At 44.9% G+C, this 25,285-nt stretch overlaps 1 protein-coding gene, 1 long non-coding RNA gene and 2 pseudogenes across 2 annotated transcripts; 2 read left to right on the plus strand and 2 right to left on the minus strand.

The window, feature by feature from the left end:
- The first annotated feature begins 40 nt into the window (after positions 1-40).
- Positions 41-907, plus strand: LOC136534002 (uncharacterized). The gene is made up of 3 exons (XR_010778637.1): positions 41-398; positions 499-548; positions 828-907. It is a non-coding gene; the product is annotated as an uncharacterized lncRNA (long non-coding RNA).
- Positions 908-1,361: 454 nt separating this feature from the next.
- Positions 1,362-4,953, minus strand: LOC136534001 (probable arabinose 5-phosphate isomerase; annotated as a pseudogene).
- A 2,779-nt stretch (positions 4,954-7,732) lies between these two features.
- LOC136533999 (leucine-rich repeat receptor-like kinase protein THICK TASSEL DWARF1) lies at positions 7,733-8,776 on the plus strand (annotated as a pseudogene).
- Positions 8,777-9,388: 612 nt separating this feature from the next.
- On the minus strand, positions 9,389-25,265 carry LOC136533998 (receptor kinase-like protein Xa21). The gene is made up of 3 exons (XM_066526505.1): positions 25,116-25,265; positions 9,969-12,771; positions 9,389-9,780 (listed from the first exon to the last, which is right to left on the minus strand). Exons 1-3 carry the CDS (start codon positions 25,242-25,244, stop codon positions 9,389-9,391), a joined length of 3,324 nt encoding a protein of 1,107 aa, XP_066382602.1. The 5' UTR covers positions 25,245-25,265.
- Positions 25,266-25,285: the final 20 nt, after the last annotated feature.

The raw sequence follows: 25,285 nt of genomic DNA on the forward strand, positions 1-25,285 counted from the left end.
TACCAAATATTGAGCACTGCTGCTAGCCTAAAAACTTTATCAGAAAGGACATATGAGAATCTTGTGAATACTGTTGAGGCATTGCCCATTGATCAGATAGTCTCTTGTAAGTTTGAGCTTTTGCCACTGTTAAAGCAGCTTCCTGAAATGAAAAAGGGAATGCTTCAAGCTATAGCTAGTTAGCACTTACCATTATAATGTGACATCAATGTCCTTTTATCTGATATGTTCCGTTGTACCTGGTTTAAACTTTCTTTTTCTACTGATTGGTTCTCCTCGGAAATGCACCAATTTTCTTTTCTTTTGCAGCTGTTGTGAACAGTGTAGAGAAGACTAATGATCGCCTTTCAGTCCCTGTCACAAAAGCTGAGTTTTCTGTGATGCGCACAGCTCTGAGTGTAAGTTTCACTGTTTCCATTTGTTATCTACCAATGTTACCAGAACCATAAAAATATATATCAGCATTGCCATGAAGTTCATCCGTGTCATTGTTTTCAGGCATATGGAACTTTCAATGCTACTGAGCTTTACGTTGTTGAAAATGATTGGTGTGTGCCTATGAGTCATGAATGCCTCGACACTTGCACATAACCATTATTGTTCATTAAGGCCCCGTTCGTTTTATCAGGAATGAGTGCCAGGAAGAGTTCCCCTCCAGAATTGATATTTAATTTTGTATAAGCTTTCAGTAGCCGGAATAATTCCTGGTGTGGTTTTGCCTTAACCGAGCGAGGCCTAATTGAATTGCTTACTTTCTAGTAGGAGTATATATTGGATAGTGCTCTATTTATTACTTTCTGACTGCCTGGCCTTTTGTATTCATGCAGTTTGCATTGCCGCACATCATGGGTTGGGATCAGGCTTTAACCAATCACCATCCAGCTCCTCCAGCTATCAGCAAGCCCAGGGTTAGAGCGTCCACACCCGGGTTCTGAATGGGAAAGGTGAAGCTTCCTTGTAGCGGCTAGATGATGGAGGCTTTTGGGCATCAGTAGACGTTGCTGCTGCGAAGTATGGAGCATTGGTGTGCTTGAACAATGTCTTAGGACACTGTCTGCCGTTTGCATTAGATTTCTGGAACTTAAAGACTTAAGGCCAGATGAAGCACGATGAACCATTGTGTTTGTTCAGTGCATGTATAACTCTACCACGCCTACTAAACGCATATTTCTAGTCGAGTTAGCTGTTTTATTGTACGCGTGATTGTGAACGATGTCTGTGCTTGGTACGCATCAACTGAGCTTGATGCTATGTCATCTAGAAAAGATGGACGTTGTGTCGTTGTCTGTATGCATTTGAACATGTTTAAGTCAGTCTAAGTACGTGAGCTCAGTCTGCCACACCCGGATGCATTAAGAGAATTTTAAATTAAGTACAAAACACAAGCATTATTAAACAGCCAACTGCAAAACAGCAGTGTACCATATTCCTCTTATCCAACACTATACATAAGGGTACACTGAAGAGTCTAGGCTCCACATAAATACTCTAGCGATAAAACGTCTCTGGTATGTACTGGGCGGCAAGGATATCTGCAATTAGAACCCGGTAAGCTGGCACATAAGCTTACAATCCAGCAGAAGGTGATGATGCCACAGAAGTCTACAATCCGGCAGAGACCAATCCATGCAATGTGATGATCCCACACACGATGTTGTTCTCGTTGACAACAGGCAAGAACTGTACAGGTGAAGGTGGTGACTCCATCTTCTCCATGGCTTCAACTGCCATTGCCTCCGCAGTGATTGTTCTTGGATTCCTGTTAGATAGTGCAGGGAAGTTAGACAAGACTCGCATCTGGCTTATACTAGGAACAGGTTCCACTAACACAATGAAAGATATGACGCCACAAATATATGGAACTGAGCATTATCTACACAAAACAATTGGATATTGAATACCAAAGGCATTTATTTTCATTGAATGTCACAATGAACAGACGAATATGCAGCCTGGTATATCGACTTGAAAGATCAGAAAAGCAGGAGAGATGTTCCGAATCCAGTTTGATAATGAGACAGAATTTTCTTTCTTTGATAGTGTATCTTACATCAAAGCTTGAACACACAAACAAAGTTCATATGAGAAATTAACAGAACCGAGCAATGAAAACCAACTCTTGAAAAAACAAAACGGAGGTAGCAAGAAAACTACTTATTCTCACTCAAAACTGTTTATCACAGTATTGTATATTGAAGTATATTGCTGCTGACAAAACAAATGTTTATTCTCAATAAAACACAATGTAGCTATATACATATACAGTTCTGCAAAAACAATGAACCCCAGAGCTATATAATGCATAATAAACATTTAGCATATTATATTGAATTTCATTTATTAGCATGATGTATCGAGGATAGGCAACTCGGCTATTTTAGGGAGACAGAGAGACTTGTGTTTTTCATAGTACAGCTACTACTGCAATCTGTAAAGGTTAATACATGCGGATTTATATGGTTTATAAAACAACAACACTTCAGAAATTGGATGTAAACAATAGATGGAAAGAACAAAAAAGTACTGCTTGTACTTTGCCATTTCCAAATTCCAGATGTACTGAAAAGATCTCAGTATCCTACAAATACCGCTGTACTTACGAGAGAAGGAATTCATACAGGCCAGGTAATATATAGCAAGTTAATGTTGACAAACCTGTTGCACATCTCTCCAACTGTGAGACTAAAGATAGCTGGTCCGCTTGCCTTCAGTGTCCGCCGGAGATCACCATCAGTGAAGGTCCCAATCAAATGATGCTCTTCATCAACCACAAGCAGACAACCACAACCTTTACTGGTGAGCTCGGTGAGTTGCTCCATTATCATATCTCCCTCCTTGCACAGAGGAAGTTCATTCTGTTTCTTCATAACATCCTTAACCTGCAAGGTATTTGTGTAAGAACAAAGAGTCTAAAAGACACACCTCACCTATAGAAACAAGAAAATGACACACATGCTGATGCTGGATCAATAACAACACCCACAGAAATCAGATAACTGGGACAACAAGATCTAAGCTTGTTTTCATTTTCAGTAACTACTTTGCATATGAACAAGGCTAAGGCTTCATTCAAATATGTCATGTCATGAACAGCTGGCCTTACACATCACCCAGAGCTACGTAGATTGTTAATAACTGCCACTATTAGACATTCGATAATACACACAAATGGTTAGGAACTTTTTTTGTTTTGTTTTTCTTGCAACAGAGAAAAAAGGCAAAAAATGGCATGTGCATATAAAAAGGACCGCGGCAGGTAACCATAAACAGAAAAAATATGTTGGTTGGATGGTGACAAAATTATCCAATCATAAAGCGCGTTTCACCAGGGCTATTTATTGGACCAATCCTACCGACACTGACACGCAACGACACCGACACACAACGGTAAAGGAATCCTAGTAGTAATAAGCATCTGGGATCTTATGTCTCCCAACCAGGTGGCAGCACAAGATATTGCACATGCTGATTTAACAACAACAGCCCAACAGAAATCAGATGGTTGAAGAGACAAGATCTACTCTTGTTTTAGAATTCAGTAACTACTTTGCAGATGAACAAAACAAAACATTCATTCAAATGTGACAAGTTATGCACACCCGTGACCGATTCATCATCCTCTGCTATGACATTTGTAGATAGCGGCCACAATTAAACAATCAACAATGCACACAACTGATGAGGCACTTTGTTGTATTTTTCTTCTTTGCTTTGAGAGCTTGTTGTATCCTTCTTGAGACAATGAAAAGACTGCGAAAACGACAAGTAATAAGATCTCCTCCATATGCACATAAAAGAACATGATAGGTAGCCACAAACAGAAACAAAATGTCGGTTGGATAGCGACAAGACTATCGAATCATAATGAGCGTTTAACCAGGGCAATTTTGAACCGATCCCACCGCCACCGACACGCAACGGTGAAGGAATCCTAGCAGTGATAAAGCGTCTGGGTGTCTGGGATCTGATGTCTCACACCGGGTGTCGGCACAAGGTAATTGAGCGTTTCTAAAAAAACAACTAACTGTAATGCCAGCAGCCTGTTTATGTTAGGGTTAGAGGTGATTGATTCACCTTGAAGATGAGGGTCTTGCCGATCTTGCCAGCGGGATGGTTGGAGGCGTACTGGTCCCTGGAGAGTCGCCTTGCCTCCATGATGGCGGCGATGACGGTGTCCCCAAACACCATCTGGATGGCGGTGGAGGTGACGGGCGCGAGACCGAAGGGGCAGACCTCCCCCTGCAGCGGCAGGTGGACGTTGAGGTCGCAGGCCGCGGCGAGCGGGCAGTCCGCCCCCGAGGCCGCGGAGGTGAGCGAGATGAGGTAGGCGCCCTTGGCGCGCGCGCAGGGCGCGAGCGCGAGCAGCTCGTCGGAGGCGCCGGACTTGGAGAGGAGCACGAGGACGTCCCCGGGGAAGAGCGCGCCGATGTCGCCGTGCAGCGCGTCGACGGGGGCGAGGAACCCTGCCCGCGCGAAGCCCAGCGACGCCAGCGTCTGCGCGATCTTGCGCGCCACGATGCCCGACTTGCCGACGCCCGTGAAGAAGACGGCGCCCGGCGCGTCCAGCAGCGCCTGCGCGAACGCCGCCGCCTGCGACATGTCGAGGCGGTCGAAGAAGTGGTCCAGGTGCCGGCGCTGCGCGGAGAAGAGCGGCGCCAGGTCCGACGCCGACACCGTGGCGCGCCCCTGCGGGGGGGCGCATTCCGCCGGGGCCGGCACCGGGAGGGAGCCCATGGGCGGCGAGGGGCGCGGGGTGCGCGGGGCGTTCGAGGAAATGCCGCGGTGAGAGGGCGGGTCGCGGGCGGGGTTCGTTCCTTGCTATCTGGGGAGACGCGGGCACGCAGGCCAAACGGGGGAGGGGAGGAGGGAGCACGAGCACGAGGCGTGCGAGTGTGCGAGTGCGACGCAGCAGCGGAAACAGGGAATGCCGGACATGTGAGGCTGCTCGGTCATTATTTTGGTGATGATGATCGATGCGTCATGTTTCTTGTACTTTTACGAACTATAAAGAGGGGGTAAATTTAAAATTCTACGAAGATAAATGGATAATTGGGAGTTTGGCTTTTAGATATACATTTTTAAAAACAATATATCTATTTTCCCACAAGGATCCTGTTTGGGTATTGAGGTACACCTATACTACTTTTAAATATGATGGAATACACTATGGGTCTTTATTTTTTTCCTACATTCTCATTTACCTTTATAAACTCCCGAAATGATCATATAGCTCCTTCAGCGACAACCTAAATGTTTTATTTTGTACACCATAAAAATTAGCTTCACCCAGCAACCCAGCCCTAATAAGACGTCATTTTTTATTTTAAAAAGAACTTGTTTGGGAAAAAAAATGAGGTGTCGCCCGTTCGCTTAGAATTTATCAGTCTGCCTTATCAGGTATGGTATAATATTTTTCTCTCCTAACAAATCAGCTTCAGTCCGTTTATTAGCTGCAGAAACCATCAGCCGAACAGCTTTAGATTTTTATTGACTAGTACATTGTAAAATATTGATCGTTTTTAGCTTTGTTCTCCTACGGCTTGTACTAATCTTATATTTTTTTAAAAATGCACCGAAATCTGTAAACATCAAATTAGTTTGGTTCGACCCATCATGAGATACGGCTTGATATCGCAATTGTCTTGGACTAGAGGCCGGGCCGGGACTGGAGCAATGATGCAGCGCTAGACGCAGACGCCTAGATCGATGGTGACTAACGTGTGGTGATGAGCGAGCGAGCCAACGGTGCGGTACATGAGAGGGAGAGGCACTCGCTCGCTCGTTGCACTCATCATGCATGCTGATCTGCTGACCGCTGTTACTAGTGCGGAATGGGATGGCCGGTCGGTCACTCGTGCTGCCGGGGCTTGCTTTCCAGTGAGGACGTACGTCAACGAGACAAACACAGGTTGCCTGGGCGCCGCATGCAGACAATACTAGTTTATTAGGTGGATCCCAGCGACAGCGAGCACGGCGTTGGACCTTGGTGCTTCTGCACCGGCCGCCGAGCGCTCAACTTGCACTGGATCATTGGATGGATGCGTGCACGCCGGATCTGAGTGCGCGGTGCGGTTCCAAGCCCAGTGGACGTGGAGCTCCTCGTGATCAGACTGGTGATGACGCACTTGCCGATGGACCACGACGGACAGAGGAGGACGAACCAGCAGGCAACCAGGAGTGGAAACTGCCGGGCCAGAAGCCCAGAAGCATCCAGGGAAGCGGTCACTCCCTCCGTGCTGCACCGCCTGCGTGGGGCTGGGAGGAAAGTTCCTACGGGCTTCTGCTTCTGCCTTGCCGGTTGCCGCGCCGGACGTGAATACGTGACGCTGGACTCTGACGTGCACCATGGGCCAAAAATGCGTGCGCCGCGCGTTACGCGTGGAAAGGGACAGCGGACGAGGACGTGCGTGGAGTAGTGCTCCGTAAAGGAGGCACTGTGAGCGTTCGCAGCGCGTGCTGTACATGGACAGGCGTGCAAAGGACGCGGAGGACCGACCTCCTGATCGGCCTCGCAGCGCGCGTGCTCCGGCTCCCGCTGTTGTTTGGGGGAACTAGGGCGCCGCAAGCCCGCAAGCAAGCCAGGGGCGCTCTCCATCACCTCCCTGCGTCATAGATGCAACGAACATGAATGCAACATAGATTAACTGTGAATGCATTCATGCAATGCATTTCGTGTTGGTTGCGTATTATGTTTTTTTGTTGCAAAACATTTACAAAACATATTTACATATCAATTAGAATGTTTCAAGGATTTTTCAAATTTTTGGGATATTTTTTCATTTTCCTAGAGCTAATCCATTTTTTTAAGAATATAGTAATATTTTCATGAGCTCTAAATATTTTATTTGAATTTCTCATATCTCAATCTATCTCTATATTTTTTGAAATTTTTAAATCTTAGAGTCATTTCTAGGGTTTAGAAACCTTGCCAAATATTTATCGATTTTTATATTTAAAAGATACAAAATCACCTTCAAAGTCACTCCAAACTAGGATAGTGAGGTAACTTGAACGATTTTATATAGTTCGAGGAGAAAAACTAGACTACAACAATAATTCAGAAAGGTAAAATATATATATTTTTTAGAATTACACAGTACAATGTAGACGTCCACAACACGCACGCACACTCACCCTATGAACACACGTACGCTAACCCCTACCCCTATGAGCACGTTCGAAGGACTGAGCCGACATATCTCAAAATTTACAAAGTCAACACAGGCGCCTCGCGGTCAACGGGACATCGCCTACCACTGAAAGCATAGCCATCAGCATTCAGCAATGCCGTCAGGGCCACCAGCGTTGATAGTCGTGTTCAAGCTGTTGAAGCGGGCCACTAGACTGAGGAAGCACTAGAAGCTGTAAGGCCCAGGGGAGGCCCATGTCTCGAATTCAAAAAATAAAAACGTGATTAGTTTGAAACTCGATCCGGATCTGGCAACATAAGGCTGTTTCAAGGTGGAAGTGAATGGAGTTGTTGGGCTTGGCCTGTTAGGCGTAGGGGCTCGGCCCATGGTTGTTGGAGGCGGCATCCATATAAGCCGTTGTATTCTGTTTGGAATGGGGCTCTGTCTGAAATGAAAAGAAAAGGTCCCTAACAGAATACTCTGTCGTTGCAGCGTTCACGCCGTGTCAAGACAAGGACGCTGCTTGGCTCGTGCCGACCGCCAGCGCCATGGTGGTGACTATGTGCCTCGGACTAAGGTTGGGGCGCAGGGCGTGGCGGGAGATGGCGAAGCGGCAGCGGCCTTCGGCGTGGAAGATGACATGGTTCCAGAGCCTGGACTTAGAAATGGACGACGTCCTCGGGTGCCTCAGGGAGGAGAACATCATCGGCAGAGGAGGTGCCGGCACGGCGGCACTGTGTACCGCTGCGTGACGCGGGTCGGCGCGGAGGTGGCGGTCAAGCGCCTCCCGGGCCTCGGCCGCCGCGACCACGGCTTCCGCGCCGAGGTGACCACGCTCGGCGGCATCCGGCACCGGAACGTCGTGCGGCTGCTCGGCTTCGCGTCCAGCGCGGAGGCCAACCGGCTCCTGTACGAGTACATGCCGATGGGGTCTCTGGGCGCGGTCCTGCACGGCGACAGCGGCGGGCTCCTCCTGGGCTGGGGCGACCAGCACCGCGTCGCCACTGAGGCGGCGCGCACGCTGTGCAACCTGCACCACGAGTGCTCGCCGAGGATCCTGCACCGCGACGTCAAGTGCAACAACATCCTGCTGGACTCGGCGATGGAGGCGCACGTCGCTGACTTCGGCCTCGCCAAGTTCCTCAGCCGCGGCGCGTCCTGCTCCGACGGAACGAGAGCGGTGGCGGCGGAGGAGTCCGTGTCGGTCGTCGCCGGCACGTACGGGTACATCGCTCCTGGTAAGAACGAAGAACGTGGCGTACACGCTCGAAGTGGTGCGTGAAGAGTACGCGTACACGCTGCGGGTGGACGAGAAGACGGACGTGTACAGCTTCGGCGTGGTGCTGCTGGAGCTCGTCACGGGGCGCCGCCCGCTCGGCGACTTCGGCGACGAGATCGACCTCGTCCACTGGGCGCGAAGCATCGTGCCGAGACCCACGGACACGGCAGCAATCCTGGCCGTGGCTGACCCCCGGCTGCCGCCAGAGCCCGCCGGCCTGATCGCTCGACTCTTCAGGGTGGGCATATCGTGCGTCCGCGAGAGCAGCCACGCATGGCCCACCATGCGTGAGGTCGTGCACGTCCTCTCCAGCTTCGTTGTACCACCGGCGGACCTGGCCTGCTCGACTTCTGCTCTTCCCCTGTAACTAACGGCACCACCAAGTTTATCAGGCAAGCAACCTTAGAGCAATTGACGCCACTAGCAGTGTGTGCCCGATGATGAATCCTGTAAGAGCCAGGAAGGATGATCGATCACAGTCAGTACTTCTTCTGAATGCGGCGACCATCCGGCATCTCACTTTCAGTTGGGCTTGAAGCTTGCACCGAAGATCATACTCTGGCAGTGCTGATGCCCTTGGGCGGCAGGGCGAGCCGGGCGCGGTGGCACAACCACACCCAGTCACAACATTTATTAAAAAAACAAATTATGTGCACAAGATTTTGTGAATAAAATTATGCACAATACTAGTGAAACAAAATTGTGCGCACAAGATTTGTAATAAGAAAAAAATGCATACAAGATTTGTGAAAGAAAAAAATATGCACATAACTCTTTAGGGTATATGCCTTGTTAAGATCGGTATAATCAACACACAAGCGCTTTAGTTCAAACAAACAATAGAAAAGGAGCTACAAGTTTATTTGGAAGAATATTGGTGCTTCCTGAAAATAGTAGTAAAATAATATATCATGCAATCACACAAATCGATCTCATGCTCTAATGCACAAACCACCTAATGGATGCAGCAGGAGAATATTCAGTGGGATGATGATGCTGCTTCACTACAGAGGAGCTTCTGAAACTTCTCTCTAATCGCTTGCAACTCTTTCAGAGCATCTCCAATTGACATACGATCCATGGGCATCTCCTCCGAACAAGAAATCCCTACTTGCAGAATCGAAGTGATGCAAGAAATTCTGAGCTTGGAGTTTGAAGTGGCTGGTTCGCCATCTTCTATCTCCATCCGAAGCTGTTGGTCCATGATAGTACTCACTGTGTCTGGTAGTGCCATTTGAACATACTTGCGGAGCCCCATGGCTTCACCAAATTCGTTGTCTGTCGGTCTTTTCCCGGTAAACATTTCCAGCAATAGTATGCCATAGCTGTAGACGTCACCCTGGGTAGATACTTCATTGCCCAGTCCATACTCTGAAAAAAACCAAAATGAGATTTTCTTTTAATTTGATAAAGTAACATGTGTGTATTAAATTAGTTTCTTGTAATTCCACGGATATAAGATTTTCAAATTTCGTAAAAAGCTCAACACCAAGAAAGGCTTGAGCTTTGGTTGAAGCCAACATGGTGGAGTACATTTATACAGAGCAAATGATAGGTACCTGGAGCTGCATATCCAATTGATCCTCTCATTGATGCCCATCCACTTGATGTACCTATATCTTGATGTAGAAACCTCGCAAGCCCAAAATCACCCACACGAGCAACCAAGGAACTGTCCAGGAGAACATTACTTGGTTTAAGATCACAGTGAATAATTGGCGTTGGCTTATGTTGGTGAAGGTAATCAAGTGAGGACGCCACGTCAATTCCAACATTTAATCTTGCAGTCAGATCTAGTGCCTTTGGTTCACCATCTTCGATGATATGTTTGTGCAGCCATTGGTCCAAATTTCCATTCGGTAGAAACTCATACACGAGGGCCTTGAAGTCATGGCCCTTAAAATCAATGCTTGAACAAATAGTCAATATCTTTACAAGGTTCCGATGTCGAGCACATCTTAAAGTCTCGCATTCTGCAACAAAACTTTGAGATGCACCACGCTGCATGAGGTTGAGAACCTTAACAGCGATCACTCTTTGCTGGTCGTTGCTTCTCATTGTTCCTTTGTAAACTGACCCAAAGCTCCCAGCTCCTATGAGGTTCTCGGATGCAAAACCACTTGTTGCATTAGCCAATTCGGCATAAGAAACCCTCATATATTGCTCACTCAAGACCGACCTTTGTAGGTGTGCTTTTGTCTTCTGGCGGCTCCTTTGTCGGAGTGCAAACAATGCAAATACTAATGTGACGCAGGCAAGTGCACTGCATACGGAGACTGCTATGACAAGTTTTTGATGTCGTTTCTTGGTTGTCTGGGTGGGGCAAGGTGGCAATCCCAGTTGAGGGATACCACCACAAAGACCATCATTCCCAGTGATTAAGATCTCTGCTGCATTGAGAAATACCCCATCACTTGGAACTCCACCTTGGAGTTTATTGAATGTGAGATTCAATATATAAAGGCCAGTTAGTTTGGCAAGGATCTCAGGAATGGCCCCCGACAAATTATTGTGAGAAAGATCAAGCCCTGAGAGGCCCTTTAGATTTCCTAGTGAGTGTGGAATTGTGCCCTGAAGGATGTTTCCTGATAAATTGAGAAATTCTAGGCTTTGACACTCACCAATGGAGGATGGAATCTCACCAGAAATCATGTTATAAGATAAATCAAGTCCGTTGAGATTTTCTAGACTTCCGACTTCTGATGGCAAAGCCCCAGATAAGGAATTATGTGAAATGTTGATGAAACTCGACAAGGTTGATATGGAAAAGAGTTCTTTAGGTGTCGGACCAGAAAGATTGTTGTGAGAAAGATCCAATACTTCTAAAGGACAATGGCTGAGACTAGATGGTATAGGTCCACTTATAGCATTTGTACTGAGGAGAAGTCTAGTTAGTTGTGTAAGATTGCCAAGAGTTACCGGCAAGGGTCCAGACAAGGCATTATTGTACAGAAATAATTCAGACAACTTATTGAGGCTGCCGAGGGAAGCCGGAATAGCACCTATGAGAATGTTATGAGGCATTTTAAATGTTTGCAAGTTGATGAGGTTACCGATTCCTTCTGTTATTGTTCCAGTTATATTGTTGTATGACATGCTGAGATACTCCAGCTGTGTTGAGAGATTACCAATTGAAGCTGGCAGCACGCCATGGAGATTATTCTCGCTAACATCTAATACAACCAGGTTGCTACAATTGGTCAGACTAGCCACGAAGCTCCAATCAGCATCATTTGTTGCTTCAAACTGATTTGAAGCAATTGACACTGCAGACAGGCTCCTTTGGTGAGCTCCTAAGCATTCTGGAATCGTTCCCGATAGGAAGTTTTCTAGTGTTTCAATATATTGAAGCATGGAGGTGTTGCAAAGGGATGAGGGGAGCATGCCATGAAATAGATTGTTTGATACAAGAAAATAGTTCAATTTCGGAAGGTTGCTTCCAATATTAGGTGGAAAAGTCCCATTCAAGTTGTTGTACTCTACATTTAGAACTTCGAGAGAGGAAAGATTATTGAACATCAAAGGGGGCAAAGGGCCTTCTAGTTCATTGCTCACTAGATCAAGTATAGTGAGGGCATAGAGGTTGCCAAGCGCACCAGGAATGGAACCTGAAAGATTGTTTCTTGAGACAGAAAGGTGTTCAAGCATCTCAAGATTTCCTAATGATTCTGGGATCTGACCAACTAGACCATTTTGCTGAAGATCTAGGAATACTAGTGAAGAGAGGTTGCCTAACCAAGAAGGGAGGGTTCCTTGGAGTTTGTTTCCCCCCAATCCAAGTACATTAAGAGAGGAGAGGTTTTGTAGTGGTGGTGGAATGCGTCCTTCAAAACTATTTTTGAAAGCATAAAGAGTCATCAACGCTGAGAGGTTTCCCAGTGAACTGGGGAACGTTCCTGAGAACTGATTTGCACCCAGGTTCAGCACGTTGAGGTTGGCAAGGCTGCCTATCTCTCTGGGGATTTCTCCTGTCATGTTGTTATATCTTAGGACTAGTTTTTTCAGGTTTACAAGGCTGGCAATGGTGGAAGGGATTCTTCCTGTAAGCCAATTTTTGCCAAGACTGAGTACCTGCAAGTTGCGCAAAGAGCCTAACTCACTGGGTACTCCCCCATGTAAATTGTTGTCGTCGAGGGAAATCTCTATCAGGTGGCTACAGTTTGAAAGTGACGGTGGAATCTGGCCAGAGAGGGAGTTGTAGGTAAGTTGTAGAGTCTCAAGGTCATGGATGTTACCGAGCTCTGGAGGCAAGATCCCTTGGAAGCCATTCGATGAAAGATTGAGTCGCCTCAAGAAAGTGAGGTTTCCCAGCGCAGGGGTGATGGTGCCAGTCAGGTTGAGCTCGGGGAGGTCCAGAGCCCACTAGTAGAGAACAGACCTTTGATCCTCTGCCAAAATAGGCTCTAGTCCCGGAATTTTTTGCCCCCGGGACTAGAAATACCTTTACTCCCGGTTGGTGGCTCCAACCGGGACTAAAGGCCCCTGCCCAACGGCTACTGCGCCAGACAGAGGTGGCAGGGACCTTTAGTCCCGGTTGGAGCCACCAACCAGGACTAAAGGTATACTTTTACTCCCGGTTGGTGGCTCCAACCGGGAGTAAAGGTCTACTCCCGGGCCGTGGCTGCGCCCGGGGTTGGAAAGTTACCTTTAGTCCCGGTTGGATCTATCAACCGGGACTAAATGTTCTCCCTTTATAAATCGGCCGTCTCCTCCTTCCTCCCCGAGCCCGAGCTCAGCACATTTTGAAGCTCATTGCAGTAGTGTTCTTGCTTCCTCCCTCCCTCCATTGTTCCTCCATCCATTCTTCGATTCCTCCGTCGATTCTTCAGTTGTAAAGGTTACCAATCTCATACTCTCATTTTTTACCATTTTCTTATGCCATTTTATTCACTATATTCTTTATTGTGGTTTTTTTTTCATTTGTAAGCAATTTGAGCTCAAAATCACTTTAAGCTTGCATATTTACATGAAAGAAGGTTAAAGTATATATAAATATAAAGTTAGAAAATAGTTAGAAAATTATAGCAAGTCCTTACTAGTTGAACTTGCGGACCGTGTTCAGGTCGGCGAGGATGTTCTCTGCCGAGCGGTAACGGACGTCAAGGAGGAGCTTTGATTCTACGAGGGAGAGCGATAACGGTCGTGGAAGACCGTGTTCCCTTCCTCGTAGAATCGGAGCTCTTCCTTGATCAAGTACGGTGCCGTCCGGTGGAGAAATCCTCGCCGAGCTGATTACGTAAGCAAGGTCAACTAGTACGGATGGTTATTTATTCACATGTCCCGATATCGTCGTAGTAGTCTGTCAATCACCGTACCTAAATGTAGTATATATAAATAAAAACTTAGAAAATAGTTAGAAAATTATAGAAAATCCGTACTAGTTGAACTTGCGGACCGTGTTCAGCTCGGCAAGCATGTTCTCTGTCGAGCGGTAACGGACATCAAGGAGGAGCTTTGATTATACGAGGGAGAGCGACAACGGTCGTGGGAGACCGTGTTCCCTTCCTCATAGAATCGGAGCTCTTCCTTGACCAAGTACGGTGCTGTCCGGTGGAGAAATGCTCGCCGAGATGATCACGTAAGCAAGGTCAACTAGTACGGATGGTTATTTATTCACACGTCCCGATATCGTCGTAGTAGTCTGTTATATGTGTACATTCCCATTCTTCTGTTAATTTGCGGAAATATCATATGAATTACTTATCTGCCGCAGTAAAAGACGAGAACACAATGATCATTAAAAATATCATTGTTTAGAGATCTAGATAATTTTATAGTTTGTTAATTTTATTTGTTTATAAAAGAAGAAATTTATAGTGTATTAAAAAATGAGTATAGAGAGTAGATGGCAACTGCTTCCGGGTCCTCGGCCTCTCATGGGTTTCCAAAGCGACTTAGGCCGGGCCTTCCTCTCATTCCATGCGGCAAGTGTCGTGATGAGATGAAGATTGTGATGGAGTACCGAGTGAAGAAGGAGGGTCCCAACAAGGATCGTATCTTCTACAAGTGTCCGGATCACAATGTGAGTTATTTTATCGTATTTAATGATTATGGTTAGTTTATACCTATTTTCATGATGGTTGTGATTAAAGTTCTAGTTTTTTGTTTTAATTTCAGTGGGATGGCAGTGGACGATGTTCAGGCTTCTACTGGGAGGAAGAGTATGTTGAACTCGTACAAAAATATCTTGCACAACAGGCAGATACGGCGGCTAATGAGGCAGTGATCCAGCCGAAGAAGCCCAAAGATGTTGCACAATCGGGGGATCTGTCTGTTTTAGTTGAGATTGGTCGCGAAATCCTTGTGCTCCTGAAATGTATTTTAGCTTTAGTTCTTTTAGTGGTAGTTGGGATTGTCTACATTGTAGCGATGCTTTCATAAATTTGTATCTTTTGTGGTGGCACGCATGTTGTATAAATAATTAATTATGATCTAGGTTTTAATATGATATTTATGTCATGTAATGCAGATGAGCCGTCATTGGATGTATAATGCTGATCGCCGCTCACAAGAGTTCATTGACGGCGTGCATTCTTTATTACGTGCGGCCGAGACAAACAAACGCGACGGTTTCATGTGCTGCCCATGTGCCATATGTAAGAATACGGTGGAATATCCTTGCTCAAGGACTCTTCATTCACACTTGTTCAAGTCGGGTTTCATGCCAAACTATATTTGTTGGACAAAGCACGGAGAAACCGGTGTTGTAATGGAAGAAGATGAAGAAGAACAATGGGACGACAATGATATTATTCCTGATGGTGCGTGCTTCAATGATACTGCAATGGGAGAAGCTGAAGAAGAGGTAGCCGCAGAAGATGAGCCGGCTGATGATCTTTGTCAGGTCATTCGTGATGCACAAAGAGAATGTGAAAGTGAAAAAGAGAAGATCAAGTTCGAGCGGATGCTAGAAGATCACAAGAAATTGTTGTACCCAACTTGTGATGCAGGGCAGAAAAAGTTGGGAACCACACTAGAATTGCTGCAATGGAAGGCAAAGAATGGTGTATCTAACAAGGGATTTGGAGAGTTACTAAAAATCTAAAAGAAGATGCTTCCGAAGTACAATGAATTGCCCGCCACTACCTACGAAGCAAAACAAGTTGTCTGTCCTATGGGGCTAGAAATAGAGAAGATACATGCATGTCCTAATGACTGCATCCTATACCGTGGCAAAGAGTACGAGAAATTGGATGCATGCCCGGTATGTCATGCGTCGCGGTATAAGATCAGGCGAGATGACCCTGGTGATGTTGAGGGCGAACGTCCACGTAAGAAAATCCCTGCCAAGGTTATGTGGTATGCTCCTATAATACCACGCTTGAAACGTCTGTTCAGAAACAAAGAACATGCAAAATTGTTACGATGGCACAAAGAAGACCGTAAGGTAGACAATATGTTGAGACACCCTGCTGATGGGTCCCAGTGGAGAGCAATCGATAGAGAATTCCCGGAGTTTGCAAATGACGCAAGAAACTTAAGGTTTGCTTTAAGTACAGATGGTATCAATCCTTTTGGAGAGCAGAACAGTAGTCATAGCACTTGGCCTGTTACTCTAAGTATCTACAACATTCCTCCTTGGTTATGCATGAAGCGGAAGTTCATTATGATGCCTGTGCTCATCCAAGGCCCGAAGCAACCTGGCAATGACATCGATGTGTACCTGAGACCACTTATTGATGAACTTCTCATTTTGTGGAATAAAGAAGGTGTACGTGTGTGGGATGAGTACAAACAAGAACACTTTGATCTGCGAGCATTGTTGTTCGTAACAATCAATGATTGGCCTGCTCTAAGTAATCTTTCAGGACAGTCAAACAAGGGATATAATGCATGCACACACTGCTTCGGTGATATTAGAGGTGTATTCTTGAAAAAATGTCGAAAGGTCGTGTACCTTGGCCATCGTCGATTTCTTCCTGCAAATCACCCCGTAAGAAAGAAAGGTAAGCATTTTAAAGGGAAAGCAGACCACCTGACCAAGCCTCGCAACCGAACCGGTGAGGATGTACTCGATATGGTCAATGATGTGAAAGTCGTCTTTGGAAAAGGACATGGAAGCCAACCTATTCCGAAAGACGCTAACGGTCACGCACCCATGTGGAAGAAAAAGTCCATATTTTGGGACCTACCCTATTGGCAAGTCCTGGAGGTCCGTAGCTCGATCGACGTGATGCACCTGACGAAGAATCTTTGTGTGAACCTGCTAGGCTTTATGGGTGTGTATGGAAAGCCTAAGGACACATTTGAAGCACGACAGGACCTGCGTTGTTTGAGAGAAAGAGACAACCTGCATCCAGAGAAGACAGATGATGGACGCCATTACTTACGTCCTGCTAGCTACACTCTAAGCAAAGAGGAGAAGGAAATCATGTTTGAATGCTTAAACAACATCAAGGTACCATCTGGATTCTCCTCGAATATAAAGGGTATTATAAATGTGACAGAGAAGAAATTCTATAACTTAAAGTCCCATGACTGTCACGTTCTCATGACGCAATTACTTCCAGTTGCATTAAGAGGAATTCTACCTCCAAATGTACATCTAGCCACCGTAAAGCTATGTGCATTCCTCAATGCAATTTCTCAGAAGGCAATTGATCCAACTGATCTAGCTAAACTACAGAATGATGTGGTTCAATGTCTCGTCAGCTTTGAGTTAGTGTTCCCTCCTTCCTTCTTTGATATTATGACACACCTCCTAGTTCACCTAGTCAAGGAGATTTTCACTCTCGGTCCTGTGTTCCTACACAACATGTTCCCCTTAGAGAGATTCATGGGAGTCCTAAAGAAATATGTTCACAACCGTGCTCGCCCAGAAGGAAGCATCGCCAAGGGCTATGGAACAGAAGAGGTCATTGAGTTCTGTGTTGACTTTATTCCCGACCTTGACTCGATTGGTGTTCCTGAATCGAGACATGAGGGGAGACTAAGCGGAAAGGGGACACTAGGGAGGAAAACATATATTGGTACGGATGATGATTATTTCAATAAAGCGCACTACACAGTTCTACAGAACTCCTCTTTGGTAGATCCGTATATTGAGACACACAAGGATCTCTTACGATCCGAGTTTCCAGGGAAGACTGAAGCTTGGATTACGCATAAGCACATGGAAACTTTCGGCGGTTGGTTGCGAAAAAAATGTCAAGGTGATGAGAGCATCCATGAGCAACTGTATTTATTGGCTATGCAACCATCATGGCATATCATCACATACAAAGGGTACGAGATAAATGGGAACATATTCTACATAGTAGCCCAAGATAAAAGGAGTACCAACCAAAATAGTGGTGTCCGCATAGATGCCACAGACCCGAATGGGAATAAGCAGACATATTATGGACGCATAGATGAAATATGGGAACTAGAATATGCACCTACTTTGAAGATCCCATTGTTCAAGTGCCAATGGGTCAAGGTGACCGGAGGCGGAGTAACAGTAGACAACGAGTATGGAATGACAATAGTAGACCTTAGTAATATTGGGTATAAAGACGAACCATTCGTCCTTGCCAAGGATGTGAATCAGGTGTTCTATGTCAATGATATGTCTACCAAACCAAAAAGAGGGAAAAACGATAATGACTCAACCAAAGAGCCAAAGCGCCACATAGTTCTTTCAGGGAAAAGAGTCATCGTGGGAATTGAGGACAAGTCGGACATGTCAGAAGAATATGAAAAGGATGACCGAATTCCGCCCTTCAAAGTGAACAAAGACCCTAGCATCTTGGTAAATGATGAGGACACTCCATGGTTACGAAGCGATCATAACCAAGGGACATACGTAAAGAAGAAGTTCACTGCTGTGCCCACTTGATGATATAGTGATTTAATATAGTGTGTGTTTGAGATATTATGTAATAATTGTGAATTCAGATGTTTATTATGTCATGTTTCAAATTAAATCAATGTTTGATTAGGTGGGATTTCTCTCTCAAAAAGGTAAATTAGGATACTGAGTGATGAAAAATTAAAATATTAACGTTAAAATGATGTGAAAACAAATTTCCTGTCCAAAACCAATAATTTTAATAATTTTAATTAAACACTACATTTTTGCATTAACGAAATAATAAATATTAGTTACATTATGTTTTATAATTCTAACAAAAAATAAAAAAAGTTAGGTTATCGATTTTTCCTATGTGCAATAAACAAAAATAAAATTCATATTTTTAACAAAATAATTTTATGCCTTTTATTTAATTTACTATGTATTTAATAAAAACTATTGTATTTCTATTGTATTTAACAAGACTATTGCTTAAAACAGGCGGGAAACGAAACTGCAGGCCACCTTTACTCCCGGGTGGGAAGCCCACCCGGGAGTAAAGGTGGGCTGCAGTTTCGTGGCCCGCCAAAAAAAGCCTTTACTCCCGGTGCGTGTTACCAACCGGGAGTAAAGGTATACCTTTACTCCCGGTTGGTAACACGCACCGGGAGTAAAGGTACCTTTACTCCCGGTTGGCAATACGCACCGGGAGTAAAGGGTTTTTACTCCCGGTTGGTGGCTGGCACCGGGAGTAATTCTCCTCTGCTATATAACCTCCAGCGCCTGGCAGATCGATCTGCTCGTCTTCTTCCTCGTCGAACACCGCCGCCCTCTTCTTCCTCGCGCCGCGTCCGTTCGCCTTCCGTGACACCGGCGCCGCCGTCTTCTTCCTCGTGCGGCCTCCACCGCGCGCGCCCGTGCCCCTCCTCCGCGCTTGCCCGTGGCCCTCCACCGCGCCCTCCTCTACGCCCGAGGCCCTCCACCGCGCGTTGCCCCACCGCGCCGGCCCGAGGCCCTCCAGTACGTACACTGCCGAGCTTCGAGGTGATATATTCGTCGATCTCTTTGTACATTCATCCGAGCCCTCCACTGCTGAGTTATAGATCACGTCGAAAACTACAACTTTGGTGTAAGCCATGTGTCAACGGTCGAGGTCGATTGAAAATTCCAAATTTTGAATCACAAAATCTAGAAACTAAAAATGAATATTTGGAACTCTAAATGATTTTAAATAAAAACATATCTTAAGGCAAGTTTTGAATATTTGGAACTCTAAATGACAAGTATAATTAAGGATCACCAATGAAATTACTTTAGAAATTAATTAGATCGATGTAAATCCATGGCTTGTATAATAAACACGCTATATATTATTTGGAAACAACGCTACGAACCATCCGCTAATGATCCAGCCCATCAACCGCCATATATTCATCACTATATGATATGCCATTATTTCAAGATGCAGTTTCAATAGAAGAATTTTTTCTATCTTCATAGATCAATGTTTGTTAACGAAATTTTATCCAAATATATTCATGTAGGGTCTTTTTTTTGAAGGATTTGTTGTAGGATATATAATGGTCAAATAGGAACTCAATTTTGATACCCAGTTTATAAACTAAGCGTTTTTAGTTTATCAAAAATATCACATGTTTCTTCATTTGTGAACTTTGAATATACAGATATAATATATTAATGTTGCTAAAGTAATATGAGCATTACATATTTTTTTCCGGAAAGACTATCTTCAAACTTTATATCATAGCATCAGAGATCGCCTGTAGAAGAAGAAAATAAATTCTTATCATTTTGGAAATAGTAATGGTTATATGAGCAATAAGACACATATACTTACACTTCATAATGACTTATACTTATATTATTAACATAGAATTTTCTCATATGATGAATGACTACATGGTTGATCACATGGTACATAGGATCACAACATCACGCACCGACACCGCCCCGGCCCGCCTCACGTCGTCGTCGTCGTCAGCACGCCGGCCCGCCTCACGTCATCGTCGTCAGCACACCGGCCACCGCGCCGACACGTATATATACGTCATTTGTATTCATATGCATTTCGTCCATGCGTTTCTATGTATATGGCGGAGCACCGCCGCCCTCGTTCACCCATGTGTACAGACATATATACGGCGGAGTGGAGCACCGCCACTCTTGTCACACCGCCTTTCTCGTGCCCTAATTCGCCCTAGTACCGACATAGTTCGTCCTAGTGTGGCGAATTGCATCCGTGATCGAGGGGCAAGATTTAATAATGCATATTATTTGTAGATTTTACGCATGTAATAAGCAAAGATTTGACGTACTATATATTGGTTTTGTTTTTTGAAGCTAGATGGCCGACCCGAGAAATATGGATGAGGAGGAGTTGATGATGAATTTGATCAACACTGGCACTCAAGTTGCCGGCGATGATGGTGCTAAAAATAACGTGCAAGAGGATGTAGATGACGGGAGTCAGTACTTAGCTCTTGAACAAAATGAGCAACAACATATTGGCCAAGTATATATTTTTTATTATTAGCTATATATATATATTATCATATGTCTTATGTGTGCTCATGACATTAAAAATAATGTTTATGTTTTGTAGCCCTCTGGATCGACATCAACAACTACAATGAAGAGTAAAAATGTTCGAGGTCCCAAAAAGCCATTGGAGGGTCGCTTCATCATCTCGGAGTTCAATGTGGATACAGGAGAACCGGGGGGGGGGGCCGAATAAAATGAAATTTGTGCACCACTGTGGTTACCTTGTACGGGACCGGCTCCCGATTAGTACCCGTGAATGGAAGAAGAAGACCAATGCTCCTCATATCAGTTTTGTCTCCGATCGTGACAAGGCGTTAATTTGGAATGATGTCTTGGTACATTTCATGCTCCAAACAGATGATTATGATGATATAATAGATGGTGATGAATTGAAGGAGCGAGTTAGGGATTGGGCAATGAAGAAGATGGCCACCCAGTTTCAGACTTGGAAGAAACACCTATACACGACGTATGTCAAGAAGAACATAGCACCAGATTTTACTGTCCCAGGCCCGATCTCAAAGCAGAGGCCCTATTGGGATGAGTTTGTACAGTACAAGACTTCAGAAGAGGGTGTGAGTCAGGTGATAAAGAACCAACGTAATGCCCAACAGAAGACATACCACCATACCTTGGGATCAGGTGGCTACCCGACTGCCATTAAGAAGTGGAACAAAATGGAAGCAGACCTTCTTGCCAAGGGTATCAGACCAGAATCACTCGAGTGGGGAGAACGTGCAAAGAATTGGTTTTTCGCTCATGGGGGAACACTAGACCAGGAGACAGGGAAGTGCGTTTATGGCGCAAGACTGCAAGAAGCAGCAGAAAGATTGTTTTATGCTCAGAGAGCTACTGCTAGTGGTGCGTTCAGGCCCAACAGAGAGAAGGATGAGCTGACATACGCTATCGGGACTATTGAACATGGTGGCCAAACTAGAGGCAAAGGAAGTGTCTCGTGGGAGCATGGATTCCCTCAGGACAGACCTTCCTACAGAAGTCGCCAGAGAAAGAAGGAAGAAGAGGCACACCGGCTCCAGAGGTTGGAGGAAGCGGTGCGTGAAGCACAGGAGCGGGAAAAAAACCTTGAAGCGAGAATGCAGGAGGAAATCAAAAGGCAAGTGCAAATAGCAGTGAGTGCAAGCAAGCAGGCATCAGAGCCAGGAATCAACATTAGCCAATCTGTTCAGTTGAAAAGCAGCTGCGCTTCCACGGAGATACCAAATCAAGGGGACACAGGACTGCGCTTCCCTGTGGATGACGTCACTGAACCTTGTACAACGTGTGAGCTACACATTCCGAAGGAGAATTCCACAATCAAGGTGGCTATCGGTCTTGTTAATCCTATCGACCGAACCAAGACACCAAGGATTCATGGGAATATAATCCAAGAAGGATATGCCACCATCTCGGTAGATAAAGCTGAAAAAGGTTTTAGTGATTTGCCTCTTGACATTCCTAGAGGTGATGGCGAGAAGACTCTAGGAGAAGCGGAGAAGACATTCATTCTATGGCGCAAGCGCTACATCATCATTCCAGGGATGTCGGCTCCACCTCCTTCTGAACTACCTCACCATAGGTACGTGCGGATGAAAACACTATATCATTAATTTGTATTGGCTTAAATAATTAACAATCTGCTCATAATAATATGTCATTCCTTTTTTTGTAGCAGATCCTCCCCCAACCTAAATCCAATTGTTCAATCGCCAGATCATCATAGTGCTCTGTACGATGACATTGTGTTGGAAGACGAGGCTGCATCCACACCCTCTCCAAGGAGGTCTCCAACGCCGCAGCCGCCACCTCCAAGGAGGTCTCCAACGCCGCTGCCAACACCTCCAAGGAGGTCTCCAACGCCTCCCCCGCCCCCGCCTACCAAGAAGCCTAGCAAGAGGCCAGCCCCTCAAACGAAGAACCAGTCCCTGCTTGCAAAGAAAGCCACCGTGAAACCAAGGGCTATTCCCAAAATAATATCTGAAGAGAAGGAAGAAGGAACTGATGCATATAAAAAAGACATGTCTAGATTCTATGACAAACTTAAAATGAATCAAGAAGCAAGGAGAAACCCAGAGAAACCGTACTTCTTCGTAGCTCCGGATATTTTAAGAAAAAAGGTGACTTCTTACCAGCATCAACAGCGGGAATCTCGTAAGCCATCCAAATCAACGTTATCAGACTATGACCGCACTCTCACCAAGTCAATTGAGGCGGCACAGAAAAAGAAGCGGGCAGGGAAAGGAGTTGCCCAACTCGGACAACAAGCGCACCAATCAATCCCCCCGCTAGTTGTTGGTAATGAATATGGTTCGAATTTAGGATTAATGCATCAGGCAAACATACCTCCGGATGTCGATTTGGATCACCTTGGTGAATTTCTTGATGAGACTGGTCTCGACCTTTACCAGATGTTTGGTGATGGAAACATTGAGAGTGCGGCGGAGGTTGATATTTGGAAGAAAAAATTTGTACTAGGCCAGAGTCTATACAACCCTCAAGCCTTATCTGATCTGGGGACGCAAATGTACCTGCTAAACAAGTGGTATATGCAGGCGTCTACCAGTGGAGACTTCTGCGTTGGTGTCAGAATTAGAGACGAACATTGGTTCCGTGGCGATGATGTTATGTATGTTGACTTTGCAGAATTTCATCAACTATGCCACCTGACCTCTCTGGACAAAGTTATCATTAGCTGCTATTGCCTGTAAGTAATAATTCTTTCGATCTATTATTAAACTTATCATATGTGTGTATATGCATATAAATTATCCTAACAAGTACTATATATATGCAGATTTACAATGACAGAGCTCAGAAAGGAAGGCTGCAATGAAATTGGTTTTGTTGATCCCCATATAGTATTCAAAGACCCAATTACTCCAATGACTAATTGGAAGTCTGAGTCAGAGAGTAACCTCATGAACTTCTTAGTGAACCAACGCCACAAGAAGGATATACTCTTTCCCTATAACTTCAAGTGAGTGTTAATCATGTCGATCATAGCCTTAATGGCTCATATGTTGATTCTAGTTAATTAATGAGTGTTATGCGTTATATCCTATAAACACATGCAGCAATCACTGGATATTGATGGACATCGATCTGGTGAAAAGTCACTTGATAATCTATGACTCGATGAGAAAACCACAACAAGACTACCAAGATATGATAGATATTATCCAGAGGTAATTTCGGGATCTCTAGCAACTATATATACACACAAACATGATGATTAACTATATCTGATGACGTGGCAAATTTTTTATTGGGCAGTGTTTGGAAAACCTTTATTGAGAAGCAACACATGGAAAAATGCAAAGCGCCACTGAATGTAATCCCATTGAAAGTAAGTCCCTTGAATCGCATCATCTTTATTAATTAAACATATAGCTTTCACCGGATCACCAGATTGGATGACAAATCTTTTTCTCGTAAAGTGGTGTCTGAGGCAGGAACAGGGGAACAACTACTGTGGTTACTATGTTTGCAAGTTTATCAAGGTGCTCTCCCAAAGAACTCCTACAGAGAGACTCAAAGTACGTTAAAAATACACTATATATTCATTTAATTATTATTATTGATTGTGTTACTATGTCTTTATATATATATATATGTACATATATTAATTTATTTTCCTTTAATTCAAACCTGTAGACTCGATGGTTGGAGGAAAAGGTCATACGGCAAGACCAAATCAAAGCAATTCAAGAGTCTATAGTTGGATTTTTTAATGAGCAGGTCATCGATTCCAAGGGCGAGTTCTACTTCGACCCAACACTGCCATTGAAGCCAAGCTAGAGGATGAGAAGAAACTTGTTATGTCACAACAACTATAATGCAATCTTTTGTAATATATGCACATGAAATAATATAATGTAAAATACACATATGCATGCATGCATGTAAATATATATATGATGCATGCATATATATATATATATATATATATATATATATATATATATATATTTCTATGCTTGAATTGTGTGATTTAATACGTTCATTGTGCTTGAACCGAAACATACTATATGCGCGTATAAATATATAATTAGCAGCGTACAATACGACTTCGAAAACCTATTTTGAAAAGAAAACAAAAAAATGAAAAGAAAAGAAAAAAGAAAAAAACCTTTAGTCCCGGTTCGTATTACCAACTGGGACTAAAGGTGCCGGCCATCGTGGCATGTCAGGAGGCACCTTTAGTCCCGGTTGGTGTTACCCACCGGGACTAAAGGTCCTCCTTTAGTCCCGGTTCCTGACCCGGGACTAAAGGACCCCCCCTTTAGTCCCGGATGCTTGCTCCCGGGTGGGGAACCGGGACTAGAGGGGGTTCCCCACCGGGAGTAAAGCTCGGTTCTCTACCAGTGGCCACCACATGGCCCCGGCGGTGTCCCCTCAAGCCGCACGCCACGCCGCGCCACCGGCACATGGGAATGGACATGTTGCCCCACGAAGCTAGGGCTCTCGATGGGTCACTCCTCACGAGTGACTTGAATGACATGAGCGCGAGCTGGTCGGAGTCGGCGATGTGGGGGGCGATTG

This window comes from Miscanthus floridulus, unplaced genomic scaffold, assembly GCF_019320115.1.
Source record: "Miscanthus floridulus cultivar M001 unplaced genomic scaffold, ASM1932011v1 os_1402, whole genome shotgun sequence".
NCBI lineage: Eukaryota > Viridiplantae > Streptophyta > Magnoliopsida > Poales > Poaceae > Miscanthus > Miscanthus floridulus.

Coding starts and splice junctions, on each gene's coding strand:
- LOC136533998 (XM_066526505.1), bottom strand. CDS start 25,244: ATGTCATTCAAGTCACTCGTGAGGAGTGACCCATCGAGAGCCCTAGCT. Junction 12,772..25,115: donor GACACCGCCGGGGCCATGTG/GTGGCCACTGGT, acceptor GTTCTCTACTAG/TGGGCTCTGGACCTCCCCGA. Junction 9,781..9,968: donor AATTGGATATGCAGCTCCAG/GTACCTATCATT, acceptor GGTTTTTTTCAG/AGTATGGACTGGGCAATGAA.